Source organism: Copidosoma floridanum, unplaced genomic scaffold (assembly GCF_036245765.1).
Source record: "Copidosoma floridanum isolate Cflo_tuat_1 unplaced genomic scaffold, Cflo_Japanese_pri ptg000008l, whole genome shotgun sequence".
NCBI lineage: Eukaryota > Metazoa > Arthropoda > Insecta > Hymenoptera > Encyrtidae > Copidosoma > Copidosoma floridanum.
In genome coordinates, this window is record NW_028321885.1 from 14,280,821 (window position 1) to 14,304,913 (window position 24,093).

A 24,093-nucleotide genomic window follows, 5' to 3' on the forward strand; every position below is an offset into this window, starting at 1 on the left:
CTCTTTAAATGTTTAGAGTCGAGAGGGTAATGTGCGGTCGTCGGTCACTTAGGTTCCCAGCCTTGCCACGAATAACTCTGCACGTGATGACTGCAAGTGAATGACTGATTTGGTTTAATAGTGGCCATCTTTAGTTAACACAGTCTTTTAGTCGTTTCAACCGTTCATCAGTCGTTTAGTTAGTGTAGTTGTTGGCAAGGTAGTTGAAATTCAGGTGTCCCTTAAAAAAAAAAGACCAATGAGATTGATACTGAAGTAGGGAGCGTAAATACTAATAATGGCCCTAAAAAGGGTCAGTGAGGAAGCTTCCAGCTATCATTATTATTCTTGATGATGAAGAGCTGGCTTCAGTTAGCTTGACTCTTACTCTCAAAGTTTCTATGTACAGAGACCATGATGGAGGGACGTACGCCACGGACCAAAGAATATCTTGTCTTCGGATCATTCCCCGGATAACCAACCGCTCATCGTTAGTCGGGAAAGTGGGCCTAGAGAATACCTTCTCTGTGGGTATGCCTTTGGGACGATCACTATAAAGGAAGCCGTTGTTAATGCCCGTGCTCCTCAGGGCTGTCGTATCTGGCTTGCATTTGTACTAAAAAATTCTCTGACGGCACCAGGCCTGATAGGAAAACGGCCACATTGCTCTAAATAGTTGGAGCAGGTTGTGCTCTGGCTAAAGACATCACCTGGCATTCCGCCAGAGACGTTATCGGTTACTGAATTTTGTTATTGGTGGCACTCATCAATCCTGAAGGTTCAAGATGGAAGTAGACTTAGGTCACCTTCCCATTGGAGAAAGGCATCATCGGTTACTGGGATATACTAAGCTGCATGACTAACAACTCTATTCTCAATGCAGTCCGATGTACTGCTGGTAGACGACTGCAGAAGTTTTTGAGACGCTCTGGCGAATTATAACCAAATTATATTTAGTTCTGATGCTGGTAGCTTTGATTTTATGTCAACGCCACCTAGCGGATTCTACTGGACTAACGTGAACAGCTGACGTATTTGTGCAAAAGTTGGAGTTTATTTATTGCTATTGTTGTTAACTTTTTCAAGATAAAAACTATACTAAAACCATCCGGGAAGTGTCAAGAATCGATATGCAAAATTTCAGCTAGATCGGTTCAGTATTTTCGTGGTTAGCGATTACAACGTCGTAGGGACTTCGCTTTATATATAAATAAGATTAAATTAAATATGAAGAAATATATGCTGCTGTCATAGTTACTGCCCCTACTCTGAGGACGTTATTGCCAATTTAGTAATGCCAAGACGTTACGCTCCTGCTGCCCAGCTCATCAACAACACCACTCATACGGACCCTAACCCCGTTGTAAAATCCGTAGCCAATTTTGGGTCATCGACGTATTACACGCCTGATTCCCAGCGCGCCTGCTCTGCTGTCGATGCAAAAGTGCAAGTTTGATGACGATCGTCTATGAAAAATAGGTCCTTAAAAAATTCAATTCATAATTAAAATAGTGTACCTGCGGAAGCAAGATTTTCCAAGATTAGATTTAATACATTGCCAAATTATAATAGCTCTTTACAAATTTTTTTCCAAAACCAATCTCTTTTTACTAAGTGAATCATAAAATATGAAAAAAATTATTGAATTACACGAAAAAACTGTAAGCAATGAAATTTTTGAAAAGCGATATTATTATAATAAGTTTTGAGAAAATATTAAGTCATGCACTGTTTTTCAATGATTATTACAACCAAATTGTTGTTTATAATTTTACTGTGGCTAGTATAGTGTGGCAATCGCCTAACCTCTCGTACGTGTGGTGTATACAACTTTTTGACACATCGTGCATGGGGAACGAGATTATGAGCCATCTAATGTAGCTCTGCAAAGATCTGGACGTACACACGTACTCGCACGAGTGGGCAGCAAGAAGTGTGAGTCACGTGTGTAGATCAAGGTACTTAGAACCACAACAGATGGCTCATAATCGAGGTCGTCGCGCAGTGCGTGTCGGAAATCATTATAGGACCATGTTTTATTGTATTTTCTCCAAAGAAGTCTTATAACTAAATTAACATTAACCAAAGGCTTTTGTGCGCTATATTTATTTGGAAGTAGGTAAAAAACAAAGGAAAAAAATTTTTTTGAAAGTATATTGATTTATGTTTCTATTTCTTGCAATCGAAAATGCACTGTATTGTTTCCATGGCAACGGCGTGTGAGAAAAACTTTGTTAAAAAATCATTACTAACATTGTTTACTCTTACTAACATAAAAAATGGTTAATTTTAAGGTAAATTGGCTTGGGCTTTGCTCAGGACAGCACGCTAAAACATTAATTAAGCTACAAAGGCAGTATGAAAAAAGTTTTTAAACGGTGCTGCACAGGAAACTTTGAAGATGAGTCAAGCTTATGGCAAATATCAGCTGAGACATACTCACAATATTATCAGATAGCGTTTGTTGCAAAAAAAAAAAAACACGAAATCAAAGATTTCCGCATGGAAAACTTTGATTTTGAACCATGAGTCGATCTTATTACACGGTTTGACAATGGGTCTTGATTCAAGCTCATCAACCATATCAGCTGGGCACTGCTAAAAATCTTATTTGATAGTGTTTCTTACAAGGATACGCGCTATCAAAGATTTCCGTGCAGGAAACCATGACTTTAAACCACGAGTCGACCTTATTACAGTGTTAATCACAAAGTTACGAGCTATCAAAGATCATTGCAGCAGAAACTTTGACAATAGGCTTTGAGTAAAGCTTAGGAGCCATACCAGCTGGGCGGTGCTAAAAGTCTCATTTGACAGTGTTTCTTACAAAAATACATGCTATCAAAGATAACCACGTGGGAATCATTGGCTTTAAGTTTCCGAGTCAAACTTACAGGGGTGTGAGCTAAGTACTACTGAAAATCAGTAAGAACTGGTTTTGTCGGACTGCGATTACTGCAAAAAAAAGAGCTATTAAGGATCTCTTCGTGGGAATCTTTAACTTTTGACCACGAGTCAAGCTTATTAAAGATATTAGCTAGGCATAGCTAAAAATTTGCACCAACAGGTTTTATCTGTCAGTGACTACGGCAAAGTTATATAATGTCAAAGATCTCCGCAAAGGAAACTTTGACAATGGCCCTCGAGCGATGTTTAAAAAACATATTTTATCTGACAACTTTTCCTGCAAAAAAGAAAAAGTATGAAAAAAGTTATGAAACGTTGCTGCACAGAAAATTTTGACGATGAGTCAAGCTTATGGCAGATATCAGCTGAAAAATGCTGACAATATTATCAAACATCGTTTCTCTCAAAAAAATACGTTATCAAAGATCCCCGCGCAGAGAACCTTGACTCTTAACCACGAGTCGATCTTAGTTCTATTTATTTATTTTTTTATTTTTTCTTTTTGAGTGAAGCTTATCAAACATATGAGCTAGGCACTGCTTCAAATCTTATTTGACAGTATGTTTTCTCAAGAAGTATGTTATCAAGAATACCCACACGAATAACTGTGACAACAGGAATTTTGTAAAGTTACACGTTAAAAACTTGGGGATATCATTGGTTGATTTTTCATTACCGCAATGAAATTCCCACATAAAAATCAAAGACCTTTGCTTACACTTTGGGTCTACAATTAAGTCAGAAAGTAGTTTACTGCCTATCTCATTTGGAAAACAAGACTGAGGGACTATTGGCACCATGACTAGCAGATGTAATAAAGCTGTTACTTAGAGTTACTGAACCATAAAGCTTTACACAATTGACATGCTTAAATAAGTATGATAGTTAAAAAAAAAATTCAATCATGGACTACTAAAACAAATTGTTATAATTAATGGGTCCTAGGATTTTACATTAAGTATCATCACATTATTAAAAATTAAATTAAAATAATTATCATACTAACGAATCTTATCAATGTCCTTGTAATTTAAAAACAACACGTTTTCATTATTCTTTTTGGAAAAGTTCATCTATTTACATCAGAATAATTGTAATGACAACTAATAATAATGAGCCTAACCAAGTGTTTTTTTGACTACCTATAGCTAAAAAGTTATAAAACCAATTATGAGTCGGTTACTTACGATGAGCACTTTCTCATACTAGACACTTTTTTATTACCTAGATATAGACCTCATGCAAGACAATTATGCTAATGAACTATGCTACTGACTACTGAAAAAACTAGAATATCTTACATTGCACCCATCTATAATTAAGAATGGTAGATGCACTTGCCATAACCCTTTCCGATCATATCTCTGTACATCGAGCGAGTTATATACATTGTATATGTTACTGGTAAAGTATGAAATTCAGGCATTCTATAGAATGCCGGGCTGTTTTAGGCAAAGTATGAAATACGAGATTCTTTCAACACTTTGCTTAGGCCTTCTATGAAACGCCTAGGCATTCTGTAGAATGCCTAAGAGGTATCCAGCAAAGTAATAATTTAGGATAATCTTTTAATTGTAAATTTATGTGAGGCTCAGAATTTGCATTTACATCGAAAAAATGCATTTATTCTAATTACAAAACTATTCACAGACGATCTATTTAAATTAATATGGTTAAAAAAAACTTATTTGTTACAACACGATAAACTTTTATGGCATCGCGAATTACACAGTCTGTTATTTTTAAAACATATACATTTTTTTGTCGTACACCGTAATTTGCAAGAAAATTTTCTTATTCCTTGCCCAGTTCCATTACTTTGTGCAGTTGCTATAGCTCGCACCGAAGATTTAGTCTCGGAGACTTCGTCAATACGAATCAAATTTTCTTCACAAACACTAAATTACGATCGTGCATCCAATTGTTTGATTTTACCATTACGCGTACCTAACTTGTAAAACCCGTCGTCAGTTGTTTCCAAAACTACAGCTAATAAATTACGCGCGTCACCCTTACCCTTATCTACATCGGGTACTGGAACTCTTACCGTCGTACCAATTTCGATTTGTCCGAATTTCTTATCAGATATCATTTTCATTTTTTTTGCTTGATGTTGTATATTGTTTACAGCTTCTTCAAGTTCTCTTTCTGTAGCTAGTTTTTTATAACATAAAAAACATAAATTTTTTAAGTAACTCAACTTTTTAGTGCAAGATAAATGCAATGGTTCCTCACAGTCAATACAATTATTATCGTCGGTAGTAATAAAATCACAAACAATACAATGCAAATTCACATTATTAACCATTTCGTTATCTTCAGTTGCTTCAGCTGCTACTAGCATATCGTTTGTCGATCGCGTCACTTTTGCATTTGAGAGGATCGACTCCAATTGTTCTTCATCCGTCACATTAACGAAAATTTCTGGCGTCAAATGTGTGTCTTGCAAATCAATCTTGGGAACACACCCAAACATAGCTTCATACGGAGATCGTTTTATTCTGCTGTGAAGACTTTTATTTTTCATAAACTGAACGAATTTTAGTCCGGCACTCCATCGAGTACATTTATTCTCTTGCATCCAAGTCGTTAAGATATTTTGTATATCTTGATTGGCGTGCTCGACACTTCCTTGGCTTTGACTATGTCGGGGCTTACCGTGAATAATATTGAAGCCAGGACATACGACCTGTAACAATAACAATAACATAATGATAATCGTACAACATAATAGGAAGAAGTGTTTATTTTTGTACTATCTTTATTTACCTTTAGTTCATCAATAATTTTGTTTACGAATTCGCGTCCGTTGTCGCTTTGCAGAATACAGGGAGCTCCAGAGAGAAGGAATATATCTGAAACCTGTGATGCAACCTCCTCGGCCGTTTTCGTTTTAAGTGCACGTAAAACAACAAATTTCGTCATCAGGTCTTGATAGACGAAAATAAACTTATATTCACCGTCAGGCTGAGACTGAAAATCAATCAAATCTATTTAGCATCTGGAGTTAAAATGGTGTGAAATTATTGGTTTCACCACAATTCCCTTCTTGATTCCCTTTTTCTTCTGTTGACATGGTTCACACAAATTCAAAAATAATTGAACTTGATTACGTGCTATGTTCTTATACTTTTTACTTATTTCATAGATCATTCGATCTCGTCCGCCGTGTCCGATTGACGAATGACTATCATACAGTACGTCAAATGAATCTTCCATGGCACAATAATACTTAATATCAGCATTCGCTTCACTAATTGGCAAAATTAACTTTTCGCGTCCTTCAACGTTTAGCACATCGTAGTGTTCCAGCAACCAAAAATGTCGTGAAGATTTACCAGTCTCTTTGCACTTTTCTTCTTTAACTTCTTTTATTAGATCTAAGATTTTCACATTACTTAGTATAACCGAATTCAATTTGCTGTCTACTGATTTCAGTTCATTCTCAAAACGCTGCCTCATGATTTCTTTCGCTTCCTGAGCCATTTCTAAGCCAGTCCTCAAACTACGACCGTGTACGTCAAAAGTAAACAGCAAACTGAGAAGTAATTCACTAATCAACACTACGCTAGTATTTGTTGATAATTTCATACTTTGCCGGGTATCTCTTAGGCATTCTATAGAATGCCTAGGCAAATTGTGAAATATAGACTTATTTTATACTTTGCTTAACTCTGTTAGGCATTCTATAGAATGCCTGATTATACACTTTGCCAGTAACATATACACTAAACTACGCTGCCTCTCAAACTGACCTTTTCCAAAATTGGTGACTTAAATAATTATTTTCTTTAAAACGTCCATTTTTAGGTCTTGCACCCATGGTAACTTTTGTTTAGGAAGGAATAAGGGTCTTGAGAAAGAAATTATTTTCAACATAGAATAAACAAGTTGGTTACTTATTTTCCGTTCCATTGAGAGTTATTATTATCGAGGAGTATAAATTTTCAGCCCTAGAAAAACTTACCAATGACTATTTGCCATATCGATTCTACAGCTTTAGTATTAACTCTTGATGTGCCATAAGATATATTCAGGCAATAAAAGATTGGATGCTGCAGGATAATGTTTTAAATATCATGTACAAAGCAGTTTTTTAATAATCAAAATATACTAATATTTAGGGTACTAACTTACTACTTCGACTGTGTTTTCTATAAATGATTTTTTACTTTAATTTTTTATCAAAAATTTCTTTACCCTAAAAACCTTGTATACAACATAAGCATAAGCATAAGAATAAACAGCTTATACAAAAAAAACTTTCTGTTACTAAAGCATCAAAAGCAGAGAGAGGTCCGTGTTAAAGTTGCTTGTGGTATCAAAATAATGCAGCACATGCGGATAAAGAAAAGCTGTGCAAGAGAGAGCTCCGTTTCCCATAAAAAAACTCCAGCAGCACGCTGATTATACCAAGCAGCGTGCGCAGATAAAAGAAACTGCAGGAAAAAGAAGGTGTGTGGGAGTCATCATGGCAATTGCAGTACAAGTCTGTTTGAGTCGCCCTTGTTAATTTACTAAGGTTATTATTAGATCGTATGTTTTCTGAACGCAGCTGTTGTATTTTTGAACTGATTTATCAGTGTATTGTTTCACTACTTTTAGTTTTGTTAGTAATGTAACTACGCAACCAATACTGCTATATATATTTTTTAGTTCTACTATGAATCCGCCTATTTATGAGAACTGCCCTAAGCATACTATGACCTTAGTTGCCTTTTCTTTTAATTGATTGGCTGGTAAACTGATAAAAAAATTTTCCTATGAAGGGCCTCTCGTTTAAGATATCATTCTTACCCTTTTTAAGAAAGAGGTAACTCAATTGGATCGCTATCAAATATAAGTACGTTTGTTGCTAAGTAAATTAGTGATAATAATGTATTCTGTAGTTTTCTGTCTGTAGTTATCATTGTTGTTACTTGTAATGCAAATAACTCTATCCCTCCAGATAACTTGTTCTTTTTAAGTTACTGGGACTCATGTTTGGGTTTAATGCAATGTAGTTTTCCCGTAGGTTTGTTGTACTAATAAGTGTCTTAATTGTGTAAGTGTAAGTGTTTAATTTGTGTTGTGTTCTACAGCCTATGTGTCTGCTTCTCTTATTACATTGTAGAAGTTTGTCTAATGTTCTAGTTGCACTATGTCGTTAAACTGATAAGAAAAGAATGAATTGATGTTTATCGTACTACTTTTGTGGTCAGTAGCAGAAGCAAATCTCCCCAAATAATAAATATCTATGTTTATTTTTTCGGGGTGGCACATCAGCCTTATTTTTGCTTACGTCTTACCTATAAGAAAATGTTTCACTTTTCATATTTTGTGTTAATTTGCTCATAAAAAGCATTTTCATCATAAAAAGTTATTATTTTATGTCAGTCTTTTTCTGTTAAGGTAACGCCTTTTGGTCATGCTAAAGCGTTATGTGTCTTACTTTGGTTTCTGTTACATCACTTATATTTTTTTTTTTTTCAATTTTTTTAGTTACATTGATCTTGCAAGTGTGTGCTTTATGCTCACCTTATAATACATTTTTTTTTTATGTTTCTTAGTGAAACAGTTGCTTCTATAAAATATTCTGCGGATTTTTGATTGTTAGAAGAAAATGGACGATCTCTTTCCACTGAAGTTTCACTCACTTTTTCTCTTTCAGCTAGCTCCGTTTTTTGTGATATCTTAGTTGGCTTAAGTTTTGGTATTGCATAAGATCAGCGTAGATTTTATGCTTTCTACTTGGTTTGCCTCATTATGTCTGATTTTTTTCATTAATTGTACTTATTATTGATGAGGTTATTTTAAACTACCTATTTTGAGTGTGCTGTTATTATTGGTAATTTATAATGTATAATTGATGAGAACTAAATTTGTCAATCTTGTGTAAAATGGGTCTTTCCTCTAAGTCAATCAAGAAAGTACTTTTTTTTTTATTCTACCTGGGAATGGGAGTCTTAAGATAAAATGAATATTGAAGACTCTGTACAAGAGCGAAGACTAGGAGCCCCTGCGAAAGTAAGCATACCTCACGTAATCAGCTGATAAAAAGCACAGCTCAAGTTCAAGTAAAAAAGAGCACTGTTCACATGGACTGATAAGAAAAAGCAGTGCTCTCATTACCAGCTAAAAATAATCACAGCTTATGAGCTCAGATAAAAACAAGCATGGATCGTCGCATTTGGGCAAAAGGAAGCATAAATCAAAAAGGACCCTGAATCATCGGACTCAGATGAAAATAAGCCTTGCTTCCGTGTTCAGGTGAAAACGATTACGGCTTCTTACATCACATGCTAGCACGCATACATTATTATGATGGCAGATTATTTTAATTATTTTTGAGTACTGCAATATACTTCTACGTAAGAAATGTAAGATTTTCTACAGCAAAAATTAACGTTTGAAAATAATTAGCTACTTTATTATTTTTCTGGTCCTAAAAGTTTTTCAATGAGTAAGACTAACAGTGAACAGAGATAAATTGCCCCTTATGAATAGACATACTAAAATTAATCCAGTAAAACTTACTATTTTCAGTGAGTCCTTGTTAAAAAAAGTAACATCCAAATATTTACAGTATTATGTTTGTGTTGTAAGAAATTCTAAGGAATATTTTGCTGTAATTAATTATGTAAGAAAGTCTTTATTGCTCCGATTTGCTATTCATCATAACTTAAAATATTTGTTTAATTTAAAAAATAAGCAAAAGATACATACACTATTATGCAAAAATGAGTGAAGTACTGTATTGCTTATATTTTCAAGTGGTACTGATGGGATGCTACACAACCATTAACGTGATGAAATATATGTACGTAACTATTTACGGCAAATGAGAAGTTTCCACGCTGTTATGATGGCAGAAAACTTAATTTCTCACATAATGTGCAAAAAAAATTTTAAACTTATGCAAAACTATCGTTTAATTTGTGAGCCGAATTTTACACTTCTGGGTAGTTATTCAAACCCGTCTATCTCTAACTGTGCAAAAAATAATTTTTTTAGCACTCTTTGCGTCATAGTGCCATGTTTAGTGACATCTACCCACAGTTGCTAACAAACAGCATACGGCGTCTCTCACCTAGCGGCTGCACCCATGGATCAATATCAACGCACGATCGATTATTCGCCTGCTCACGAACAATTCTCACTTCCTAACTTCATCCCCGCCGAATTCAACTCTCTTGAGATTATGAAATAATAAAGAATACTCCAAAATCCAAAATTAAGAAATAAATAACTATTCTATAAACACCGAAATCCGAAATCAAGTTACAAAAACTTCTATGATAATCTCCAAAATCAGAAATTCCAAAAATCAGGACTCATACAACCACGACACAATAATTCAAAACTTTAAACTCAACAGCAATTCAGTATCCATTTTCAAAAATTGAAAAAATTCTATCCTCAAAAGTGAATATTGCGAAACTGCCGATAATTACAAAAGCATCGAAGCTAAAAATCATAACGAAAATCTATATGAACAACATCGGGATGCAAACGAAAATGACATAGAAAACAAGCTCCTTGAGAGCCACAAAAGCTTAGAAAAATCACTTATATAAAGAAATAAAGGCTGTGACCTCACACAATATTTAAACCTACCTCAAAAATATCTCAGCAATAAAGAAGGAATACAAATATTGCAAAAACAGATAGGCACATATTAAAAGGAACAAAAATCTCAGAAAATCATACAAACGACAGAACGCGCCAACTATAGTATCAAAAACCTCAAATTACAAATAAAAGGAAAATATGCTTCAAACATCAAAAATAAAAAAGTCTTTAACACATTATTCAACTCGAGCGGAACTACACACAAGCGAAATATTCTAAATTTATTACGTCTCGAGCACATCGATCACAGCAAGCTAACAACCATAAAAAAGATAGCAGTAGACTGTGCTGACAGGTTTTACTTCGAAGGTGGAAGCTTACCTTATAAAGCTAAACATCCCAATAGTAACTAGTATTCCCCTTCGAATTGTTCTTTTCCAGAAATCTCCTGTCTTACGAGAGGAAACAAGCAGACAAATCAAAGAAATGCTTGTCAACGAAGTTATAGAGCCTTCCTTGAGCGCTTACGTGGTGTCTGTTTTCTGCATGCCAAAAAAGCCGGGACTTGATGGACAAAAAAAATACAGAATCAATCACATAATACCCAACTAAGATTTTCCCGTACCCAACATAGCAGTTGTTGAAGACAAAGTCGGCGCATCTAAACAAGAAAAAGATTTTTTTAAAGTGCACCAAGATTTTTAGCACTCATGGCTGCCTAAATTTTAAACCTCAAAGAAGCAGTTTATTTCTTTACCGATGTGTGCATTTACTTCCAAAAATTCGATAAACGCAGTTAAATTATTATTCAATTTTACGAGCAACTTAGAAAAGCAAATTTGCAGCCAGAAAAATGTTAATTTTTAAAACAAGAAATAAATTATCTTGGTCACATAGTTAGTCAAGAAGGGCTGAAATCCAACCCAATAAAAATAAAAGCAGTTGAAGAGTTTCCTCGACCAAAAAATCAAAAAAACGTCTGACAATTTTGAGGATTAGTAGTCTACTACCATCGATTTATAAGAAACTTTGCGGACATAGGGAAATCATTAAATACGTTACTAAAAAAGGACAAGGAGTTCTCGTGAAACGAAGAAACTCAAGCAGCATTTAAAATACTGAGCAATAAAGTATTATTACTCGCAATTTAAATAAACTCTGATCGTAAAAAAACGTTTATACTTTCATCAGATGAATCAGGCTACGCTATATAAGAGGTACACTCACAAGGAGAGATTGGAAAAGATAGGCCCATTGCTTTTATATCTCGCTCCTTGAGCAACTTAAGTACCTTCTCAAACGAAGCTTTAGCATTGATTTACTGCAAAAAATAATTTAGAGTATACCTGTACGGAAGAAGATGCATATTAGTGACCGATCATTGGCCCCTTGTATGGCTCAATGTGATGAAAGATTCGTACACTCGAGTTACACGCTGGCAACTGAAAATCGCTGATTTTTCATTCGATATCATGTATAAACCATTTTTCCAGAAAGTTTACGCAGCCACATTATCTAGAAACACAATCAACGTTCATATACTTTCTCTCACCTGCACAAAATAAGAGCCTAAACCTGTACTAAATAGACTATCGGAAAAAACCCAGCAATACGGCACAACGACACACCAAAGAAGAAGCCCTATCAGCGTAGCTTCTAAAAAACGAAGAGTCAGCAACAGTAAGAATAAAGGCCATGCACCCAGCTTACTAAATTTTGAGAACACTGAGCAAGATAATGCAGTCTCCTCCGTAGAAGCAGGGCAAACCAAGGGAAACTTTCTAAGCACACATTAAATAATCAATAAAAGTCAACAGCAAGACCTTGAACACCATAACAGTGAAGAAATTTTTTTTAATACCCTACCCTTATGCGAAGCATACACTCCAGTAGAGCATGGAAAACATTATACATAATAATAGCCCACCCATCTTAATCACGCAAAAAAATTAAATGATTTTTTCTAAAAAAAAGATCTATAATCAAAAGGACAGTTAATTACGTTTACTTTACCGACAACCTCTGTCAACCATTGAATGACGGAGTTCAAGGTATCCGCACAATAAACAAATTACCCCGCTTGAAAAAATTGACAATTGGCACACCTACATTAATTAAAAACATCACAACTTTTACATAATTTTTACCACAAGAGGTCAAGACAAAGAAAGCATAACAAACGTTACAACAGTTCTAAATTAGTCATTTATTAACTTAAACGAAATATCAATAGAAAAAAATGTATCAACAGTCAGCATCGCTAGAACCACCAAAGTAGAAACTATCATGTTTAAAAAAAATACAACAGATGTTACAAAACCACCTTAGACAAACTAAAATACTAATTTGTCTAGAAATAATTTAACATCTATCTACCGGTACAAAGAAGATGTAACATTATAAAAAAATGCATGACTCCGCTATAGAAGGACACAGAGTGGTACATAACACTTACAATAAACTAAAGCACAAATACTTTTCGAAATATTACAAAGAAGACATCCAACCATACATACAAAAATGCCTTGAATACCAACTGAAAAAATAAGTGTGTGTAAAAACTAAACTAAAATTAATTACTACTGACACACTTACCAAACCTTTTTCCAAACTCGCTCTAGAGATATTAGGTCCGTTACCAGCAACGCAACAAAATAATAAGCATATCCTAACAATGCAGTGATTATTCCTAAAATACGTTATAGCTGTACCATTAAAAAATTAAACTATTTCATCATTAGCACACGCTTTAGTTCAGAAATTCATTTGTATTTATGGAGCTCCAGCAGCCATTCTGATGGATCAAGGCACTAACTTTCTTAGTAAATTAATTAAAAAAGTAGCTAGTCGATTTAGAATCAAGCAATTTAAGGAAGCAGCATCTCACCCAAACGATTCCCTTAAGAGATCACATTATACTTTTGTTAAATACCTAAGAATATTTATTACGAGAGAAGAACAGGGGGACGAATGGGTAGAATAAATGACATTTTATTTTAATACTATTAAACACAAAAGCACACAGCACACACCTTTCGAATTAATTTTTGAAACGATAGCATGACTACCTAGAAATAAGCCCCTCAAAGCAGATGACTTATTACCCACATACGCACAAAACATGACAGACCGACGTTCTGGACGAAGACTATGCCTAGATTGGCCCTCGACAAAAACCAATAACCCTTTCAACGTTCTGAGCAAAGATTATGCCCTTTTTTCCAGTCCAGACGAAAACCATACCCTTTTTTCGGTCACAAACGAAGACAATGGCCATTTTTTTGAGCCCAGACGAAGACTGTGCCCTTTTCTCGCGTTCGGACGAGGACTATGCCCTTTTTTCTAGTCTGAACAAAGAACTTTGTCAATTTTTCTGAGTCTGGACTAAAACTATCCCCATGTCTGGATGAAACAGAGTTAAAAAACATTGAAGTATTATTTACTGATCCTTTTTGTGTGGTACGTCCCCTAAAATAAATAAAAACCCTCCAGATTTGCTGATTCATGATTTTGGCAGCTAACAGCTACTAGTCCGCTGAAAGAAGCTTACGAAAACGAAGCTCCTGAAAACGATTCAATATTTCATATAAAGGTTTTGTGATACTTTTACCCAAGTATCTACGGATGCCTTTGTAAAATAACAATACGTATTCATTTTTCTCATTAGGTCTAGTGGCTTTGGTATTTGGAGTTTAAATAAGTGTATAAAAAAAATGAAATGAGCTTTTTTTAAAAGATTTCGTAAAGTAAAAATATAAGAACTGTAGGCAACAACCACTGAACTATTGTATTTGACTATTTATTTAAATACAAACATAATTGTAGAGTGAGTTCCAATAAATCTCACTTCATCCGAGGTCCAGAAAAGGTCAGCATCTTAGTCCACTCATAGAAAATGGAAATCTTTTCCCAGATTAGATAAAAGAGCATAGTTTTCGTTGAAACTACACAAAAAAATATAGTCTTCGTCTTGACGCAGTAAAAGGGCATAATCTTTGTCCAAAATCTCAAAAGGGCATAGTTCTTATCTGGACTAAACAAAAGGGCATAGTTCTCGTCTTAACTACGGAAAAGGGCATGGTCTTCGTCCAGAATCCCAGAAGAACATAGTTTTCGTTCGGACTAGAGTAAAAGTAATAGTTTACGTCCGGACTTAGTGAAAAGACATATTTTTCGTCCAGGCTTTGAAGTAGGGCATAGTCTTTGTCCAGAGCATTGAGATATAGTCACTTAACTAAATACCCTGTATGAGATTGTGCAAGAAAAACTCATAACAGTTAAAAACAAAGAAAAAAAAGTGTACAAAAGTGTACAACATAAAATAAAATTCTAAATCAATTAAAATAGAACACAATATATAATTTCTATAGGGCTCTAAAAGTAGTAAATTTAACGATTAGTATTTAGGACTTACTTAGTGCTCAATACATGGGAAAACAGAGACGTCAAAAATTAAGATCAATGAAACACGCAGCTAAATACAGTTTTCATAACCCCTAAATGTATAATAATATACATAAATAATAATAACAAAAATAATAATAATAAAAATAGTAATAATAATAAAAAAACATGCACACATACTAACTTACGCATGCGCCACCTGCAGATAAGTATACCTTTTTTGCTTGCCCAACGCTTCTGTACGTTGTCGTTATCGTTTTTGTTTGATGTGATGCAAAGATCACACTAAACCATAATTCAATAATATTAATCACAAAAAGTAAGTAAAAAATTGATTATTTTGTGAATAAAAAAAAACTTCTGGCTATTCGTCTTTCAAAAAATCGTCAACCGTGCCAAAGCAGTCGTTGGATATGACTTTAGCCAATCTCTTGCTAATTTCACAAATTTCTCTCTCGTCAATATAGGAAAATGTGACATTCATGAACTGATCATAAATTAAACTAGAGTGCACGTGTCACTCATCCAGTTAAATGACTATGTGTCCATACGTGTTATTTATTGAAAAATCAAGCTTAAGAGAGCACTACAATATTGCGGCATGTGGTCTTATACTTCAGTAGTGAAAGATGGTGAAATGGAATACCTCAGAGAAATAACACGAGACGAATGCAAAGTGATGCACTTACACAGAAGTATACCACTGTATGACAACATAATACAAGACATTCCTATCAACAAAATAAAGATCTTTTTTGTAAAATTAGCAGGCTCCGTAGGCTCTAACAGCGCCTGTTAGAACGCAGGATCATATACAGACGCATATGGGGAATATGAAAAAGTATTTGTATCGGGTTATGCCACTGTTACCATAGAAGTACGTAACAATGCCATATATTGAGACTATATTAAAATAATACTTGAATCTGAAACATCATGTACCTTCGTGGACGATCACCGCATAGACAGCGTTTATGAATACGCATTTTGGAATGTTAGCCTTATTAGCAGAATTTTCCAGCAAAAAAGCGTTAATTTTATTAACAAAGATCTGTTTACATGTAATAATTCTAACTTCATCCTTATCAAAAAATACTTTTTAAAATAAATCAAAGAACTATACAGAGACGTGCTGCTGCAATGGTGTGAGCTAGAAAGAAAAGAGAGCGCACTTAATATTGCCACCACTTCACAAGATAGTTTTGCTTGTCAATTTATGTCTGGCCCAGGTTACATAAGCTTTTTGGCTGTGGAGGTAGCGCATATTATGAACTGTGTACAAGTAGAAGGAGGCGTAAGAGAAACTGACGCAGGCTACCAGGAACTACCAGTTTTCTGCAATGACAAACCATATCTTTAACGCCACCCACTTACGTACGTAAAGAGTACGGTACAAAAACAGGATGCTATACAGCACTCCCAATTTTTCACACTGAAGACTTTTTTTTCTCAGCTCCAATCAAAGTAAAGAAAGTATAGACAGTCACGCTTGGGGGTTTTGTACTTCAGTTAAAGAAGGGAATATGAAACGGTATATAAGGAGTTTCGGGGTGTAAGGGGATTAAATACACGTGGAAAAAAGTATATGTTCGTTTATTAGAGTCTCAAGGCGAGAGCAGTCGCGTGCGTGGCGTTAGGTTCGGAGGCTGATCGGAGAGAGAGAGCGGGAGAGCTGGTAACGCTCTGGCCCGCCGCCGAAAGGTGATCATCATACTCTGTATCCGCTGCTCATGCGCCGTGAGAGGTGAGTCTTGGGCGCGAACTTACAAAGGTTCTAGATACTGTACGTCACACGTCCGAGGCCACGCGGTCATCGTCCTCGATGGCCATACTGGTTTGTGTGTGCGAGTATATTTGTGTTATGTTGTCTGTGAATTATTTGTGTAGACATAATTGTTCTTGTTTGCGCTGCTCTCTTTACATTATTTTCGTATAATTATATTCTTTGTATATTTACTATTCATTTAATTATTCTTAGTATTTTTTATTTATTTATTTATTTATTTATTTATTTTTTTTTTGTACACATCTTATGTATAACCTTTTTTATTACATCGTCAGTCTCAATGATCACCGCGGATTGGTTGTTAACTGAGCTGGTAGTCTTCTGCCTTCTGATCCTACCCGCTCGCCCAGTAGCACTTGTACCTCTCGTGCATTAACCATGGCCCTCTGGGTTGACAAGTTTTGTAGTACTGAGTTGGTGTTTCCGCGGTTCCTCTCCCATCCGCCTGTAATCATTCTCAAACCTTAAAGTATTATTGGACCTCCCCATTTTAAAATCCAAAAGATCCGGCTGCCACTCCTAGTGCTATTTCCGTTGCCAACAATGCGTATTCCTTCCAATTTGAGAATTCCTCCTTTGTTTGTACTAACTCGTGTGCCTGTTGGAGTATATCCGCTAGCTTAGTACCTGTTTTTATCCTATCGTCAAGTCCGTGCTCCTGGTTATCGAGTTCCTGTAGTCCGTCTCTTTTTGGAAATTCAAAGTGATCAGTGATCCGTTGGGGGCGAAATGTAAGAAAATAAATAAATACAAGTAAAGTGTATTTAAATTTTCTGCGTTGATTTATTGATGCGCAACGTTTCGCTGACAATATGCGTCAGCCTCATCAGGCTACAAAATTAAAATTAAAAACACACAATAAGTGATCTGGAAGGCTCAAACACAAAAATACAATAATTTTTTGTAAATTGTTACCGCAGATACGCGAGAATTCGTAAGTTTGGTTGACTTACTCGTCACCTGTCGTGCTGTCGACTAACAATAAATTACAACCACAAGCCAGCGCTTATATAGGCGGAGCCGCAAAGGTAGACGGTAAAGGGCGATGAACTCGATCGGGACATTTAAACTTTCGTAGTAAAGGAAGGTATGCTCTATTAAAGGAAAGCACATCCTCCTTTCTATTGATGTTGTGTTTATCGAGTTTTATATAAAGCATTTCGGAAATAATTCTTTTTTTATAATTGGATTCTTTGTCAAGGATTTTAAAGTTATCCCAATCGAATTCATGGTCAAAATTGATTTGGTGTGCACAAACAATGGAATCGGAGTTTTTACTTTTCATATGTTCACTGATGCGGACCTCCGCCGCTCGCTTTGTTTCACCCACATATGACGCGGGACAATTTTTACAATAAAACTTATATACTACATTTGTCTGTTTATGTTTATTCGTTGTATCTTTTCCTAAGCGGACGATATGCTGCAGTTTATTGTTAATAAGAGGGTAAGTGTAAATATTGTAGGGTTTTAACATAGTTGAAACTTTTTCAAAATTATTGTCAATATATGGTATGCCAATTTTGCAGAGAGGGTAGGTGTTTGTAGTGCTTCTGTTATGATTACTATATTTGTGTCTTTTTAATCTGACCTTTATGTTTTTATTAATAAAGTTAAAAGGGTAATTGTTTTTTATCAACAGGTTTTTCACCCTAGCAATATTCACACCGTGAAAACGTGTACTGGCAAGTAAGATCGCCCTATCAACCAAATTAAAAACAATATTTCTCTTATAGCTAACTGGATGACCAGAAAAATAATTTAAGATTCGTCCGGAAGAAGTAGATTTTTCAAACCAGTCAAAATTAAAATAATTAGAATTTCTTATTATCGTCAAGTCTAAAAAGTTGAGTTTCTTGTCAATCTCCATTTCATATGTAAATTGTAGTTTGGGATGATATGAATTAAAAATATTTAACATTTGGTCAATATGGTCGACATTATTAAAAAGTAATACATCATCCACGTAACGAAAATAAAAAGATGGAATAATATTATAGTTATTTTTTAAGATGGAGAGACAATCATTTTCCAGGTCGTCCATTACAAGGTCAGCAAACAAAGGTGAAATAGGAGAACCCATTGGCGTGCCGAAAATTTGTTGATAAAAAATGTTATCAAAAGTAAAAAAAGTATTTTTGAACAAAAATTCTGTACATTGTCGAATTTCATCAACCGGGATTCGACATTTTTACATTATGGTCACAATACGTCGATCGATGCTCCGTAGTACCAACTCTAGAGAAATATTAGTAAATAGGGAGCTGACATCTAAAGACATAAGTCTATAATTAGTAGTGGGTTTTATATTTTTTAGTTTGTTTTTCAATTCAAAGCTATTATTAATGTGTGATATTGGAACGTTGACTGACTTCTTGAGTTCATCGTAAATTACTTTTGCTAGAAAATATGTAGGGCTATTGATAAGAGAGACGATAGGACGTAAAGGGACATCGACCTTGTGAATTTTCGGCAAACCATAACATTTAGCTAGAGTTGTATCTGTGAGCGACAAAGCGTTGGGATGGTATGTTCTAGAAAGGAAGCCGTTAGAGTTGAGATTCTTTAAAATGTTAGAGGTTCTCTTTTGTAGAGAGTTTAATGGGTTTTTTTAAATAATTTTATACGTCGATTTATCAGACAGTAAATTATGCATTCTTTCCGTATAGTCACTTTTTTTGAGACAAACCGTAACGTTGCCTTTGTCAGCAGAGGTGAAAAATATATCGGGATTTTTGTTTAGAAAATTTTTTGTTGATTTTAAATTTTTTGCATATTGGCGGTCCTTTCTAGAAATTGCTGGCTTTTGTTTACAAGCATTAACTAAATATTGAGATAATTTGTCACGGATTTCGGTCTTTACTCGATCGTTCGTATCGAGGTGTGAGAGACCAACTTCTAGGTTTTTGATAATACATAAAAAATCGCGTTCACGAAAAGATGATGGGAGATTTAAATTCGGTCCAAGAGATGCAATTTCGGCGACATCTTTAGGAATGGCTATATTCGTTAAATTGTGTATTGAATTATTATTACTGGTTGTGGTGTTTGTTTCCGGTAAGATTTTTTTAAATTTTTTATGTAACGTATGATTAGATCTTCTGTAGATGGTGTTTTGTTTGATGTTGACAAATTTATAATGTCGTTCACGAATATTGGAGTCTTATTTTAAAGACGCGATGTGACTTAATAAAAACATAAAGGTCAGATTAAAAAGACACAAATATAGTAATCATAACAGAAGCACTACAAACACCTACCCTCTTTGCAAAATTGGCATACCATATATCGACAATAATTTTGAAAAAATTTCAACCATGTTAAAACCCTACAATATTCACACTTATCCTCTTATTAACAATAAACTGCAGCATATCGTCCGCTTAGGAAAAGATACAACGAATAAACATAAACAGACAAATGTAGTATATAAGTTTTATTGTAAAAATTGTCCCGCGTCATATGTGGGTGAAACAAAGCGAGCGGCGGAGGTCCGCATCAGTGAACATATGAAAAGTAAAAACTCCGATTCCGTTGTTTGTGCACACCAAATCAATTTTGACCATGAATTCGATTGGGATAACTTTAAAATCCTTGACAAAGAATCCAATTATAAAAAAAGAATTATTTCCGAAATGCTTTATATAAAACTCGATAAACACAACATCAATAGAAAGGAGGATGTGCTTTCCTTTAATAGGGCATACCTTCCTTTACTACGAAAGTTTAAATGTCCCGATCGAGTTCATCGCCCTTTACCGTCTACCTTTGCGGCTCCGCCTATATAAGCGCTGGCTTGTGGTTGTAATTTATTGTTAGTCGACAGCACGACAGGTGACGAGTAAGTTAACCAAACTTACGAATTCTCGCGTATCTGCGGTAACAATTTACAAAAAATTTATTGTATTTTTGTGTTTGAGCCTTCCAGATCACTCATTGTGTGTTTTTAATTTTAATTTTGTAGCCTGATGAGGCTGACGCATATTGTCAGCGAAACGTTGCGCATGAATAAATCAACGCAGAAAATTTAAATACACTTTACTTGTAGTTATTTATTTTCTTACATTTCGCCCCCAACGGATCACTGATCACTTTGAATTTCCAAATTCACCGGAGGGCACTGATATATACTAGCAAATCATTAACATGAGTCTTGGATCAGAGGAAGACTCGGACACCATCCCACACTTCTACCAAAACATCACGGGGAGATTTGGGGCTCATACCTCCAATGCTTTAAAACGCTGGAAGGACCTGCACATACAACTATCAACCAGTATGGCACAACGAAGATTTTTACTCAAATGCAGGTACGCGAGAGTACTTCCTAACCACATAAAAGACCTCTACAATAAGTGTTCAAGTGTCAATTTCCGTTCCAAACCGATACATGCTGATTTCAACAAAAGTACCTTACATTTCTGTCGAAAACTTCTGAACTTCGAAATAAGCGACATTAACACACATATTAGATTTTTGCAAAACTCAATTTCCCGTTTAAAAGATCACATCGCGTCTTTAAAATAAGACTCCAATATTCGTGAACGACATTATAAATTTGTCAACATCAAACAAAACACCATCTACAGAAGATCTAATCATACGTTACATAAAAAATTTAAAAAAATCTTACCGGAAACAAACACCACAACCAGTAATAATAATTCAATACACAATTTAACGAATATAGCCATTCCTAAAGATGTCGCCGAAATTGCATCTCTTGGACCGAATTTAAATCTCCCATCATCTTTTCGTGAACGCGATTTTTTATGTATTATCAAAAACCTAGAAGTTGGTCTCTCACACCTCGATACGAACGATCGAGTAAAGACCGAAATCCGTGACAAATTATCTCAATATTTAGTTAATGCTTGTAAACAAAAGCCAGCAATTTCTAGAAAGGACCGCCAATATGCAAAAAATTTAAAATCAACAAAAAATTTTCTAAACAAAAATCCCGATATATTTTTCACCTCTGCTGACAAAGGCAACGTTACGGTTTGTCTCAAAAAAAGTGACTATACGGAAAGAATGCATAATTTACTGTCTGATAAATCGACGTATAAAATTATTTAAAAAAACCCATTAAACTCTCTACAAAAGAGAACCTCTAACATTTTAAAGAATCTCAACTCTAACGGCTTCCTTTCTAGAACATACCATCCCAACGCTTTGTCGCTCACAGATACAACTCTAGCTAAATGTTATGGTTTGCCGAAAATTCACAAGGTCGATGTCCCTTTACGTCCTATCGTCTCTCTTATCAATAGCCCTACATATTTTCTAGCAAAAGTAATTTACGATGAACTCAAGAAGTCAGTCAACGTTCCAATATCACACATTAATAATAGCTTTGAATTGAAAAACAAACTAAAAAATATAAAACCCACTACTAATTATAGACTAATGTCTTTAGATGTCAGCTCCCTATTTACTAATATTTCTCTAGAGTTGGTACTACGGAGCATCGATCGACGTATTGTGACCATAATGTAAAAATGTCGAATCCCGGTTGATGAAATTCGACAATGTACAGAATTTTTGTTCAAAAATACTTTTTTTACTTTTGATAACATTTTTTATCAACAAATTTTCGGCACGCCAATGGGTTCTCCTATTTCACCTTTGTTTGCTGACCTTGTAATGGACGACCTGGAAAATGATTGTCTCTCCATCTTAAAAAATAACTATAATATTATTCCATCTTTTTATTTTCGTTACGTGGATGATGTATTACTTTTTAATAATGTCGACCATATTGACCAAATGTTAAATATTTTTAATTCATATCATCCCAAACTACAATTTACATATGAAATGGAGATTGACAAGAAACTCAACTTTTTAGACTTGACGATAATAAGAAATTCTAATTATTTTAATTTTGACTGGTTTGAAAAATCTACTTCTTCCGGACGAATCTTAAATTATTTTTCTGGTCATCCAGTTAGCTATAAGAGAAATATTGTTTTTAATTTGGTTGATAGGGCGATCTTACTTGCCAGTACACGTTTTCACGGTGTGAATATTGCTAGGGTGAAAAACCTGTTGATAAAAAACAATTACCCTTTTAACTTTATTAATAAAAACATAAAGGTCAGATTAAAAAGACACAAATATAGTAATCATAACAGAAGCACTACAAACACCTACCCTCTCTGCAAAATTGGCATACCATATATTGACAATAATTTTGAAAAAGTTTCAACTATGTTAAAACCCTACAATATTTACACTTACCCTCTTATTAACAATAAACTGCAGCATATCGTCCGCTTAGGAAAAGATACAACGAATAAACATAAACAGACAAATGTAGTATATAAGTTTTATTGTAAAAATTGTCCCGCGTCATATGTGGGTGAAACAAAGCGAGCGGCGGAGGTCCGCATCAGTGAACATATGAAAAATAAAAACTCCGATTCCGTTGTTTGTGCACACCAAATCAATTTTGACCATGAATTCGATTGGGATAACTTTAAAATCCTTGACAAAGAATCCAATTATAAAAAAAGAATTATTTTCGAAATGCTTTATATAAAACTCGATAAACACAACATCAATAGAAAGGAGGATGTGCTTTCCTTTAATAGAGCATACCTTCCTTTACTACGAAAGTTTAAATGTCCCGATCGAGTTCATCGCCCTTTACCGTCTACCTTTGCGGCTCCGCCTATATAAGCGCTGGCTTGTGGTTGTAATTTATTGTCAGTCGACAGCACGACAGGTGACGAGTAAGTCAACCAAACTTACGAATTCTCGCGTATCTGCGGTAACAATTTACAAAAAATTTATTGTATTTTTGTGTTTGAGCCTTCCAGATCACTCATTGTGTGTTTTTAATTTTAATTTTGTAGCCTGATGAGGCTGACGCATATTGTCAGCGAAACGTTGCGCATCAATAAATCAACGCAGAAAATTTAAATACACTTTACTTGTATTTATTTATTTTCTTACATTTCGCCCCCAACGGATCACTGATCACTTTGAATTTCCAAATTCACCGGAGGGCACTGATATATACTAGCAAATCCGTCTCTTTTTATCACTGCTTCCATTAATTCCAATAACATACCTCCTTCAGTCCCTTTCACCTTTTGTAGTATATCCTTCAAGCTTAGGCTTGCGCTTTCAAGCTTCATTATGCGATTTTCACCTTCCTCTTGTCCTGGATCCAGTCTTGTATCCGATGCTTGAGCTATACAGTCCCTTGCTAAGCTGACTACCCCAGAATCCACCACCTTCAGTGTCTTGTGTTTGGTGTGTTCACACTGTATGTGGACTTTGTCCTTTCTCGTGGTGGTAAAGGCATGTTGGTTCTTAGCATGGAGACGTGTCCAAAATGTGCCCTTTAACTTGGCTAATATTATCGGACATTCTTCTGGTTTCTTCACTGCGATCCCCAATATGATACGTATCTCACAGGGGTGGTCCTCTTCGACTTCTTGTGTTGGCTCCATTTG

At 35.0% G+C, this 24,093-nt stretch overlaps 1 protein-coding gene across 1 annotated transcript; it reads right to left on the reverse strand.

Annotated features, from left to right (window-relative positions):
- Nucleotides 1-4,570: 4,570 nt before the first annotated feature.
- Nucleotides 4,571-6,372, reverse strand: LOC149375314 (KRAB domain-containing protein 2-like). The gene is given in 3 exon segments (XM_089589233.1): nucleotides 4,571-5,575; nucleotides 5,656-5,859; nucleotides 5,923-6,372. Coding segments are annotated over 3 exon segments (1,659 nt in total).
- Nucleotides 6,373-24,093: the final 17,721 nt, after the last annotated feature.